Genomic DNA, 12,945 nt, shown 5'->3' on the forward strand with positions numbered 1-12,945 from the left:
GGCAGGGCTGCTAGTCAGGCATCTCAAAGGCCTAATACAAGGCTTTTAACTGAACAGGCAACTCTAATGGCCATGCCTCCACATCTACAGCTACAGAAGTCATATCATTTTGGGTCTGTTAAGCTGGCTGTTTAGTTTGTATCCTTCTGTTTACTTAGTCACTGCGTGCACCAGTACTGTGGAAAGTTCTGGTAGGGAAAAGTCAGAAAACAGTCACACACATGGTGGTAGCTAATCCCAATGGCACCATCAAGTTCTCACCACAACCCATAAATGCCTCCCTCTCCTGTCCTCCCTGTTTCCCACACACCCCAGCCCAGGCTGGCTCCGTCCCCATCCCAGTGCCCTCTGAGTGGTGCGACGGGTTGGGGCTGGTTCATCTCATCTCCCAGGCCCATTATCCCACACTGATGCTGACGTAGAAGAGACACAGTTAGCCAGGCCTGTTAGATGAATGGCTGCTCCGCCACCACGCCACGCCAGGCCCCTCCATATGTTCCTCTCTCTCTCTATGGTGAGTGATCATTAGCCCTGCGGTGGGCTGTCCTCCCCAGCTCTGGCTCCGTCCATCAGCCTGCGGCCATCCCCTACTCTCTTCCTCTGTTCCCCCGCTCCAGGGAGCCACAGCGCTCTGATATTAGGAGTTTAATTATAAGTTTATGGAAAGCCGGGTGACAACAGTCAGAGGGACTCAAAGCCCAGTGTGTCTCAGAGGAAAGGAAGGTAGATAGATAGACACTCTGCTGTGTGTGGACATGCTGGCTGGCTGCAGGGCAAAGCTTTTGTTTTCAGGAGGATCATATTTCTAACAGATAAAATGCTCAATGTACAGAGTCCTAAGTTATTGATTGGTTCTCTACATTCATCTCATTTCTTAGAAGTTGTTTGCTCAACTTTCGATCGGCTCTGCCCGCTTTCTCCCTCTGTTGTTTCAGTCCCAGTGGAGAAGTTGTTGGTTTTGCTTATTTCTTCCAAGACACAATCATAAAGGACAGTTAAAAAAATCGAATGATTCCATTTTGATGTAATTATAAAGCTGTGTGAATGTGCTCCATTTTAATGATCATATTTTTTACGTGTAATGTTTGCTGTTTGAGCTGGCTCAGCAGAGAGCAAATTTGAACTTTCAAATTACTTGCTTTCTACATAGTGTGGCTGTCTGATGAGGCACTCAAAGTGAACTCTCCTGATTTCTTGTGAATGGGATGATAATCTTGTCACCTCCCTCTCCTCTCCTTTCCATAAACCACAGGCATTATCTACCAGATGAAAGGAGACTATGAGACTGCACTTAAACTCCACAAAACCCACCTCTCCATCACCCAGGAGCTCAGTGACTATGCTGCCCAGGGCCGGGCCTATGGTAACATGGGCAATGCCTACAACGCGCTGGGGGCCTTTGACCAGGCCGTACGCTACCACCGCCAGGAGCTACAGATCTCCATGGAGGTCAATGACCGGGCCTCACAGGCCTCTACCCATGGTAACCTGGCCGTGGCCTACCAGGCCCTGGGGGCCCACGATCGTGCCCTGCAGCACTACCAGAACCACCTCAATATCGCCCGTGAGCTGCGAGACGTCCAGAGCGAGGCTCGCGCCCTCGGCAATCTGGGAAACTTCCACTGCTCCCGGGGAGAGTTCCCCCAAGCCGTGCCCTACTACGAGCAGTACCTCCGCTTGTCCCCTGACCTCCAGGACATGGAGAGTGAGGGGAAAGTCTGCCACAACTTGGGCTATGCCCACTACTGCCTGGGAAGCTATCAGGATGCTGTCAAGTACTATGAGCAGGACCTGGCTCTGGCTAAGGACCTGCATGACAAGCTGAGCCAGGCCAAGGCCTACTGTAACCTGGGACTGGCCTTCAAGGCTCTGGGTGACTTCACCAAGGCAGAGGAGTGTCAGAAGTACCTGCTCTCTCTAGCCCAGTCTCTTAATAATGCACAGGCCCGCTTCAGAGCCCTGGGCAACCTGGGGGACATCTTTGTCTGCAAGAAGGACGTGACTGGGGCTATCCAGTTCTATGAGCAGCAGCTGGCCCTGGCTCACCAGGTGAGATTCTCTGGCTCCTGTTTTTAATCTGTCATAGTCACAGGAAAGGTCTCCACTTTGTCTGCATACAGGAAGAGAGATTAACGTTATATACTGTAAGTCCAGCACTCCATTGATTTTGCAAGGCAGGCTGTTTATGTAAGGCTGTTGATGTTGAATATTTGCTGATGCACTGAAATCCTATCTGTGCTTTATTTCAGGTGAAGGAGCGCAGGATGGAGGCGTGTGCCTACGCGGCACTGGGTGCCACCTACAGACTGGTGCAGAAGTACGACAAGGCTCTGGGCTACCACACCCAGGAGCTGGAGGTTTACCAGGAGCTGGGCGATGTGCCTGGGGAGTGTAAAGCCCACGGCCACCTGGCAGCCGTCTACATGGCTCTGGGGAAGTATGCCATGGCCTTCAAGAGCTACGAGGAGCAGCTAGAGCTGGGCCGCAGACTGAAGGACCCCGGGGTAGAGGCCCAGGTCTATGGCAACATGGGCATCACCAAGATGAATGTAGGGGTGATGGAGGAGGCTATAGGCTACCTGGAACAGCAGCTGGCCACCCTCCAGCAGCTGAGTGGCAACGAGGCCGTGCTAGACCGGGGTAGGGCCTATGGTAACCTCGGAGACTGTTACGAGGCCCTAGGGGACTTTGAAGAGGCCATTAAATACTATGACCAGTACCTGTCTGTGGCCCAGAGCCTTAACCGGATGCAGGACCAGGAGAAGGCCTACCGAGGCCTGGGGAATGGACACAGGTCAGTGACATCTCTCAGTAGCCCTTACTAGACATATTTAGAAACCTGTAACGTGATTGGTTATAGCTCCCTATCAGGTCACTAAGTTGGTCTGTTATGCTTATTTAGATGATGTGCCCATGGGGGGCCTCATTGATTTTGTTTTGTCACTCAGGTATCATATGAACACACATGAAACATGGCAAAATGTGTAGAATTGCAGGAATACGCTTTAAAACTTTTCTTTCTGCCAACAAGAGGGGTGTGGACAGTTTGGGGTTGCATCCGTGGAGGTTTGTTACTACGCCAATAAAGAACATATCCATCCTGACCTTTGCCACCCAGGACATTTGTGTGACCGAACCTTCTCAAATAGTAGTTGAGCACCCCTGCCTTGTAGTGACTCCTGTTTTTTAACTAAATGAGTTACTTAGATAGTGTTCTAGGTAAGCTGTGCCATCTGTCCAAATGACCTCTTCTTGAAGTAGTGATTGGACTAAAGTGTCACTAAAGGATTGCAGCACAAAAACCCTGCTCTAACTCTGGTGGGAAATCTGTGGTTGGATAAAAGCACTAAAACCATGAAATCTCTTACTGCCTGTTATGAACAGCTAATATCTTAATCATAGAAGAAGAGTACAGATGATGAAAGTATATATAGAACTTTAATTAGCATTTTTCTCATTTGAATAACATTTAAAAGCGAGGCGTCATATTTCAAATACACTCCTAAGCTACCGTTGCGAGCAGAAAGCCATTCTGCTTTTGAATAAGTTGCCGATATCAATTTCCTCTGGTTGTTGCGGTGACAGATCATTTGCTTTGGCTGGGTATTACTAATAATCATAGTAATCCTGCTTTGCATAATCTTTTTTCTTTTTGTGCCCGCTGCTGTTTTCCTGCTTGTGTCGGCGCTTGCATTTCCAGGACCACCTTAGTTTAGAGACACCTTGACGGTAGGTGTTGTGGATCGGGAGGCTCAGTGAGGCTGGTGCTGGCTGCTTCAGCACTGAGCCTACTGGCCCCCAGCTGATCGGTATGCAAAGAGGCTTTGGCTGACAGACGTCTGAAACTGGGGGAACTGCAGCTAATTCAAGACAACCTTTTACATTCTGTCTCTTTTCTTCTCTTTCTCTCTCCCCTGTGTGTGTCTGAGAGCTGATAACATCCTGTGAGAATACGGCGTGAAACAAAACACGGCAGCAGCAATGGAATCTTCATTTCAGAGATGATTTGTCCCCTTATTGTGCATCATCAACATGCCACCATAACAATCAGACAGAACCCTGCATTAGCCAGGCATGAGCTGAGAGGTGAAGAATGTACATCAGACTCCTACCTTCCTCACTTCCTATCTCTATCTCTCTGTCTCTCTCTATATATCTCTATCTCTCTCTATCTATCTCTCTCTCTATATATATATATCTCTCTCTGTCTCTCTCTCTATCTATCTCTCTCTGTCTCTCTATCTTTCTCTGTCTCTCTATCTCTCTCTATCTCTATCTCTCTCTCTCTATCTCTCTGTCTCTCTTTCTCTGTCTCCCTCTCTCTGTCTCTCTCCCTCTCTATCTATCTCTCTCTCTCTCTTTCTCTCTCTCTCTCTGTCTCTCTATATATATCTCTATCTCTCTCTCTCTCTCTATCTCTCTCTCTGTCTCTCTATATACCTCTCTCTGTCTCTCTATATATATCTCTCTCTCTATCTCTCTCTCTGTCTCTCTATATATATCTATATCTCTCTCTATTCAATTCAATTCAAGGGGCTTTATTGGCATGGGTAACATGTGTTAACATTGCCAAAGAAAGTAAGGTAGATAATATATAAAGTGAAATAAACAATAAAAATTAACAGTAGACATCACACATACAGAAGTTTCAAAACAATGAAGACATTACAAATGTCGTATTATATATATATATATATATACAGTGTTTTTACAATGTACAAATGGTTAAGGACACAAGATAAAATAAATAAGCATAGATATGGGTTGTATTTACAATTGTGCGTGTTCTTCACTGGTTGCCCTTTTCTCGTGGCAACAGGTCACAAATCTTGCTGCTCTGATGGCACACTGTGAAATTTCACCCAGTAGATATGGGAGTTTTTAAAAATTTGATTTGTTTTCGAATTCTTTGTGGATCTGTGTAATCTGAGGGAAATATGTCTCTCTAATATGGTCATACATTGGGCAGGAGGTTAGGAAGTGCAGCTCAGTTTCCACCTCATTTTGTGGGCAGTGAGCACATAGCCTGTCTTCTCTTGAGAGCCATGTCTGCCTACGGCGGCCTTTCTCAATAGCAAGGCTATGCTCGCTGAGTCTGTACATAGTCAAAGCTTTCCTTAATTTTGGGTCAGTCACAGTGGTTAGGTATTCTGCCGCTGTGTACTCTCTGTGTAGGGCCAAATAGCATTCTAGTTTGCTCTGTTTTTTTGTTAATTCTTTCCAATGTGTCAAGTAATTATCTTTTTGTTTTCTCATGATTTGGTTGGGTCTAATTGTGCTGCTGTCATGGGGCTCTGTAGGGTGTGTTTGTGAACAGAGCCCCAGGACCAGCTTGCTTAGGGACTCTTCTCCAGGTTCATCTCTCTGTAGGTGATGGCTTTGTTGTGGAAGGTTTGGTGAATCAGATCTTTTCTTTTTGAGGTGGTTATATAATTTAACAGATCTTTTCTGGATTTTGATAATTAGTGGGTATCGATTCAAGTATTTTTAGCCAAATCCTAATTCTGATGGCTCTGCATGCATTATTTGGTGTTCGTTGATATATATGTTGAAGAGGGTGGGGCTTAAGCTGCATCCCTGTCTAACCCCATGACCCTGTGTGAAGAAATGTGTGTTTTTTGCCATTTTTAACCGCACACTTGTTGTTTGTGTACATGGATTTTATGATGTCGTATGTTTTACCCCCAACACCACTTTCCATCAGTTTGTATAGCAGACCCTCATGCCAAATTGAGTCGAAGGCTTTTTTGAAATCAACAAAGCATGAGAAGACTTTGCCTTTGTTTTGGTTTGTTTGGTTGTCAATTAGGGTGTGCAGGGTGAATACATGGTCTGTTGTACGGTAATTTGGTAAAAAGCCAATTTGACATTTGCTCAGTACATTGTTTTCATTGAGGAAGTGTACGAGTCTGCTGTTAATGATAATGCAGAGGATTTTCCCAAGGTTACTGTTGACGCATATTCCACGGTAGTTATTGGGGTCAAATTTGTCTCCATTTTTGGGGATTGGGGTGATCAGTCCTTGGTTCCAAATATTAGGGAAGATGCCAGAGCTAAGGATGATGTTAAAGAGTTTTAGTATAGCCAATTGGAATTTGTTGTCTGTATATTTGATCATTTCATTGAGGATACCATCAACACCACAGGCCTTTTTGGGTTGGAGGGTTTTTATTTTGTCCTGTAACTCATTCAATGTTATTGGAGAATCCAGTGGGTTCTGGTAGTCTTTAATAGTTGATTCTAAGATCTGTATTTGATCATGTATATGTTTTGCTCTTTATTCTTTGTTATAGAGCCAAAAAGATTGGAGAAGTGGTTTACCCATACATCTCCATTTTGGATAGATAATTCTTCGTGTTGTTGTTTGTTTAGTGTTTTCCAATTTTCCCAGAAGTGGTTAGAGTCTATGGATTCTTCAATTACATTGAGCTGATTTCTGACATGCTGTTCCTTCTTTTTCCGTAGTGTATTTCTGTATTGTTTTAGTGATTCACCATAGTGAAGGCGTAGACTCAGGTTTTCCGGGTCTCTATGTTTTTGGTTGGACAGGTTTCTCAATTTCTTTCTTAGAATTTTGCATTCTTCATCAAACCATTTGTCATTGTTGTTAATTTTCTTCGGTTTTCTATTTGAGATTTTTAGATTTGATAGGGAAGCTGAGAGGTCGAATATATGGTTAAGATTTTCTACTGCCAAGTTTACACCTTCACTATTACAGTGGAACGTTTTTCCCAGGAAATTGTCTAAAAGTGATTGAATTTGTTGTTGCCTAATTGTTTTTTGGTAGGTTTCCAAACTGCATTCCTTCCATCTATAGCATTTCTTAATGTTACTCAGTTCCTTTGGCTTTGATGCCTCATGATTGAGTATTGCTCTGTTTAGGTAGACTGTGATTTTGCTGTGGTCTGATAGGGGTGTCAGTGGGCTGACTGTGAACGCTCTGAGAGACTCTGGGTTGAGGTCAGTGATAAAGTAGTCTACAGTACTACTGCCAAGAGATGAGCTATAGGTGTACCTACCATAGGAGTCCCCTCAAAGCCTACCATTGACTATGTACATACCCAGCGTGCGACAGAGCTGCAGGAGTTGTGACCCGTTTTTGTTGGTTATGTTGTCATAGTTGTGCCTAGGGGGGCATACGGGGGAGGGAATGCTGTCACCTCCAGGCAGGTGTTTGTCCCCCTGTGTGCTGAGGGTGTCAGGTTCTTGTCCGGTTCTGGCATTTAGGTCGCCACAGACTAGTACATGTCCCTGGGCCTGGAAATGATTGATTTCCCCCTCCAGGATGGAGAAGCTGTCTTAAAATATGGGGATTCTAGTGGGGGGATATTGGTAGCACACAGGAGGAGCTACCTAGGCTACCTCTCTCTCTATCTATCTATCTCTCCCTCTCTCTGTCTCTATCTCTCTCTCTCTCTCTCTCTCTCTCTGTCTCTCTCTCTCTCTATATATATATATATATATATCTGTATCTCTCTCTCTCCCATAGCCTTTAGTGAACCAGCTCTCTTTAAAAGAGAACATTAATTAAGCTAAAGCCTTTTATTCTTTTAATGGTCCTTTTCATGCGACATCCGGTAGTTGTTGCTCTGCCTGTGAATGTGAAAATTGTCTATTTGCAGGGTTTCTGTGCAGAGTGTTCAAGAGAACAAAACCTGGGTTTGAATGCAGGTCTTACTGATGTGTAGGCCTATTCACAGTGAGAGACAGAACCTGTATCGTCCATGTGACATCCCTCTAATCTAGGCCAAGTGGAGGGTGAATTACATTATCTAGCACCCCCCAACCCATTGCATCATTAACCCATCAACCCTGCTTCATTCCCCTGCAGCCCCTTTTCTCTTCCTCCACACACACACACACACACACACACACACACACACACACACACACACACACACACACACACACACACACACACACACACACACACACACACACACACACACAGTCCTCCGAGAGTCATCTGCCGTACTTTTTGTTGGGTATCTGAATATTCATTCCCACTGAAACGATGCAGAGCTTGGCAAATGGTAAATGTGATGTGTGTTTCTCATTCTTCCGTAATAGCACAGTGTGGCCATATGTGCAGATTAGATCATAGCTGTTCTACTATCCCCCTGAGAGGAGATAAGCAGAGAGGAACAAGGTTACTGTGAGAGGACTGTACTTGGAGGACACAGTCTCTGTGGCACGAGTCTGTTTGTTCATATTGAGGAGCAGATGGCAATTACAGGCCTTTCTAGTAGGCATATAATATATCCCATCTCTGTCCCAGTCTGCCCAGTTGACCCTGCATATCTCCATCCTTCCCCTACTGTTTGACTTTCCCTCGTTAAACCCTGCCTCTCTGTGTCTCCCCCTGCAGGGCGATGGGTAACCTCCAGCAGTCCCTGGTGTGTTTTGAGAAGCGTCTGGTGGTGGCCCATGAGCTGGGGGAGTGTGGAGGGAAGGCCCAGGCCTACGGGGAGCTAGGGGCGCTCCACAGCCAGTTGGGGAACTATGAACAGGCCATCTCCTGTCTGGAGCGCCAGCTCGGCATCGCCCGTGATACCCAGGACCGCCCACTAGAGGGCGACGCCAGCTGTGGCCTGGGCGTGGTCTACCAGTCCATGGGAGAGTACGAGACGGCCCTGCGCTGCCACCAGAGTGACCTGGAGATCGCAGAGGAGACGGGCAGGCCCGCCCGACAGGGCCGTGCCTATGGCAACCTGGGCCTCACCTACGAGTCGCTAGGCAACTATGAGCGTGCAGTGGTGTTCCAGGAGCAGCATCTGAGTGTTGCAGCTCAGACCAACGACCTGGCGGCCAAGACCCTGGCCTACGGCAGTCTGGGAAGGACACACCACGCACTGCAGAACTACTCACAGGCTGTCATGTACCTGCAGGAAGGTGAGCAGCCGGGTTGGGGAATAGGAAGAAGGGGGGATACTCATATAGATATGTAGACTTTAGTGACATGAATGGTGACAGCTGTGACAGCTTCCAAAGGAGATGGAATATATATCTGACAGGCATGAATTATCTTGAAGTAGAGCCAAGTATAATTCTACCAAGAGCAGCATTTTTTTTTAAAGCTTATATTTTGTAATGCTACATTTTTTCTGTGTGTTTTCGTCTGTTTTTTTATTAGGTTGTGTGAGGATTTTTTTGTTTGAGTATAGTTGCCATTGTGTGTGTGTGTGTGTGTGTGTGTGTGTGTGTGTGAGCTCATCCCTGTGTTGCATGCCGAGGCATTTAGCATGTTTACAGACTGCAATTCTTCACACCTATATCCCCTTTCAAATGAGCTGCCAAAGGACCTTTTCACACAGTGTGGCTGGCAGAGTCCTGCCTCTCACGCTTCATTGTCCTCTACAGATGATGGCGAAATTAAAAGCTGCAGCATTGGCTCTCTAAAATTCATTATGTCAATAACAGTGTAGGGATTGTTTGTCATAGGTAGGACAAGAAACAGCTTGCAGAACTCTGAGAGAGCTGTAGGGGGCGTGGCCATCAGTGCCATTAGCAGCCGTTATGCAGAGGCACACCCAGGGCATTACTCCCCAAAGCCTGTTTGCATACAGGGAGAATGATCATCTCCTCTCCTCCCAGCCACCAGTGCTTGTCGTGACCTAGACATTGTTCCAGCCCTGCTTGTTGGGTTTTAATGGAAACAAAGGAGGCAGGCCACTCTATCTCTTCCCTGTCCTCTTACTGTCCCCTGCTCTGTCCTTGTATTGTTCTTTGGTCCAGCTTTGAAAAAGCACACTACTACTTTTCCTATCCTTGACAGCCAATTATTTCTCGCCAACCTTCCCAGACCAAAAAGTTGGCACGTTTTTTTGCTTCTGTTTTCCTTTTTTTCTTTTTTTTATGCCGCATGTTTTTGTGTTTTTACATCCTGAAAAATATTAATTGGAAGGAGGCCTAGGAAAGGAGCTCCACTCGAGTGCCTATAGTGACAGCATGTGACTTCAGCAGTGTGTGTGTGTGTGTGTGTGTGTGTGTGTGTGTGTGTGTGTGTGTGTGTGTGTGTGTGTGTGTGTGTGTGTGTGTGTGTGTGTGTGTGTGTGTGTGTGTGTGTGTGTGTGTGTGTGTGTGTGTGTGTGAGACACAGCAGATTTAATGCCTGCAGTATTTTCATCATATCATTTATAATTAGGTAACACTTTGTGAGGCTTTATTCTCTTTACAGTCACAATGCCTTGTGTTTGTGTGTGTATTTATACAGGAGTGTGTATCGCCCTGCTGCAAGCCTGTGTGTGTGTAAAGTCACAGGGTGCATGGGCCCCCGGAGCTGTAGTGAATCTCTTCACCAGCTGTCAGGCAGCCATTAACGTGGTCTCTAGTTGCTCTTCATAGTGTAGCCAGTCACAGAGCCACCATCACTTCGTCATTCAGCCACCACTATGTGACTGTGCCTGCAGGGCACACCAAATGCACACATAGTGACAGTCACACTGACAGTGACGAGTGACACAGAAGTTAGGGGAGAGAACACAAAGAGAAGCATGTGAAAAGAGATGGAGAGAGGACGCGATTCGGACACAGTATTCACACCCCTTGACTTTTTTTACATTTTGTTGTCTTACAGTCTGAATTTAAAATGTATTAAATTGAGATATATTTTATCATCACTGGCCTACACACAATACCCCATAATGTCAAAGTGTATTTAAAAAAAAGAAAATGTATGGATTCAAAATGAAAAGCTGAAATGACTTGAGTCAATAAGTATTCAACTCCTTTTTTATGGCAAGTCTAAATAAGTTCAGGAGTAAAAATGTGCTTAACAATTCACATAATAAGTTGCATGGACTCACTCCTTTGTGCAATAATAGTGTTTAACCAGATTTTTTTATGACTACCTCATCTCTGTACCCCACACATACAATTACCTGTAAGGTCCCTCAGTCCAGCAGTGAATTTCAACCTCACATTCAAACACGAAGACCAGGGAGGTTTTTCAATGCCTCGCAAAGAAGGAGACCTATTGGAGATGGGTAAAACAGCACACATGGAATGTCCCTTTGAACATGGTGAAATTAATCATTTGGATGGTGTATCAATACACCCAGTCACTACAAAGATACAAGCATACTTCCTAACACAGTTGTCGGAGAGGAAAGAAACCGCTCAGGAATTTCACCATGAGGCCAATGGTGACTTTAAAACAGTTACAGCGTTTAATGGCTGTGATAGGAGAAAACTGTGGATGGATCAACAACATTGTAGTTACTCCACAATACTAACCTAATTGACAGTGTGAATTGAAGGAAGACTGTACAGAATAATATTCTTAAACATCCATCATGTTTGCAACAAGGCACTAAAGTAATACTGCAAAAAATGTGGCAAAGCAATTCACTGTAAAATCCCAAATAACACATTACTGAGTACCACCCTCCATATTTTCAAGCATAGTGGTGGCTGCATTATGGGTATGCTTGTAATTGTTAAGGACTGTGGAGTTTTTCAGGATAAAAAACAAATGTAATGAAGCTAAGCGCAGGCAAAATTCTAGAGGGAAATCTGGTTCAGTCTGCTTTCCACCAGACACTGGGGACACTCGGAGATGAGTTCACCTTTCAGTATGACAATAACCTAAAACCCAAGTCCAAATCTACACTGTAGTGGTTATCTACACTGGAGTGTATATCAGAAATATCAAAACAAGCAATATCAGAACGAACAATAAATACAGCATGTATCTAAATGGTGTGAATAGACAGTATGGGCAGTATATCAATAGAAAGGCTGTGTACAGCAGTAGTTATTTAGAATGAGCCATGACTAGAATACAGTACAAATAAACTGGGTAAAATAGTATGTAAGCTGTTTTTCAGTCTCTCGGTCCGGCTGTACTGTCTTAAGTCTGCTAGATGGTAGCAGGGTGAACAGGCTGTGACTCGGGTGGCTGAGGTCCTTGATGATCTTCTTGAACTTCCTATGACACCGGGTGCTGTAGATGTTTTAGAGGGCGGGCATTGTGCCCTCAGTGATGCGTTGGGCTGACCGCACCACCCTCATGTAGAGCCATGCGGTTGTGGGCAGTGCAGCAGGTGGTGATGCAGCCCGACAGAATGCTCTCCATGGTTTATCCGTAGAAGTTTGTGAGGGTCTTAGGGGCAATGCAGAAGTTCTTTAGACTCCTGAGGTTGAAAAGGCGCTGTTGCACCTTTTTCACAGCGGTGTCGATGTGGTGGGACCATTTCAGGTCCTTGGTGAAGCTTTTGACCCTCTCCACTGCGGCCCCGTCGATGTGGATTCAATGTGGATAGGGGTGGGATCTCTCTGCATCGCTCTGCCAGGGCACTAACCTCCTCCCTGTAGGCTGTCTCGACATTGTTGGTGCTAAGGCATACCACTGTTGTGTCGTCAGCCAACGTCGATGTTAGAGATCGAGTCGTGGATGAACAGGGAGTATAGGATGGGTCTGAGCACACCCCATGGGGGCCACTGTGTTAAGGATCAGCGTGAAGGAGATGTTGTTGCCTACCCTCACCACCTGGGGGCGACCCGTCAGGAAATCTAGGACCCAGTTGCACAGGGAGGGGTTTAGTCCCAGGGCCCTGAGCTTATTGAAGAGCTTGGAGGGCACTATCGTGTTGAAAACTGAGTTGTAGTTAATGAACAGTATTCTCACATAGGTAATCCTCTTGTCCAGGTGGGATAGGGCAGTTTGCAGTGCAGTAGCTATCAAGTCATCAATGGATCTGTTGGCGCGTTATGCAAAACATGCAGGTTTTTCAATTGCCTTTGAAGCATCATCATAAGTCCTAGAGAGGGAGAGAGAGAAAGAGAGAGAGAGAGACTCAGAGAGATGGAGTTAGAAAAGTGAAGGGTGAGGGTGATTTCAATCCATTTTCTCTCTCAAGCTACCGACACTAATGAGACCTGAGTTGTCCCTGCTAGTGCTGCCACAGCTGTCAAGATGAAATGGGTTACTGAGACTAGAGGAGT

General features: G+C 45.6%; 1 protein-coding gene across 2 annotated transcripts in view; it reads left to right on the plus strand.

Moving 5' to 3' along the window:
* The window catches only part of LOC135514089 (tetratricopeptide repeat protein 28-like), a 225,495-nt gene that overhangs the window by 176,874 nt on the left and 35,676 nt on the right, over positions 1 to 12,945 (plus strand). For both annotated transcript variants that reach the window (XM_064937284.1, XM_064937285.1), the window contains exons 6-8: positions 1,253 to 2,049; positions 2,250 to 2,794; positions 8,369 to 8,892. In XM_064937284.1, coding sequence (XP_064793356.1) covers positions 1,253 to 2,049; positions 2,250 to 2,794; positions 8,369 to 8,892 — 1,866 coding nt within the window. The remainder of the gene's footprint in view (positions 1 to 1,252; positions 2,050 to 2,249; positions 2,795 to 8,368; positions 8,893 to 12,945) is intronic.

This window comes from Oncorhynchus masou, chromosome 25, assembly GCF_036934945.1.
Source record: "Oncorhynchus masou masou isolate Uvic2021 chromosome 25, UVic_Omas_1.1, whole genome shotgun sequence".
In the NCBI taxonomy this organism is placed as follows: Eukaryota; Metazoa; Chordata; class Actinopteri; order Salmoniformes; family Salmonidae; genus Oncorhynchus; species Oncorhynchus masou.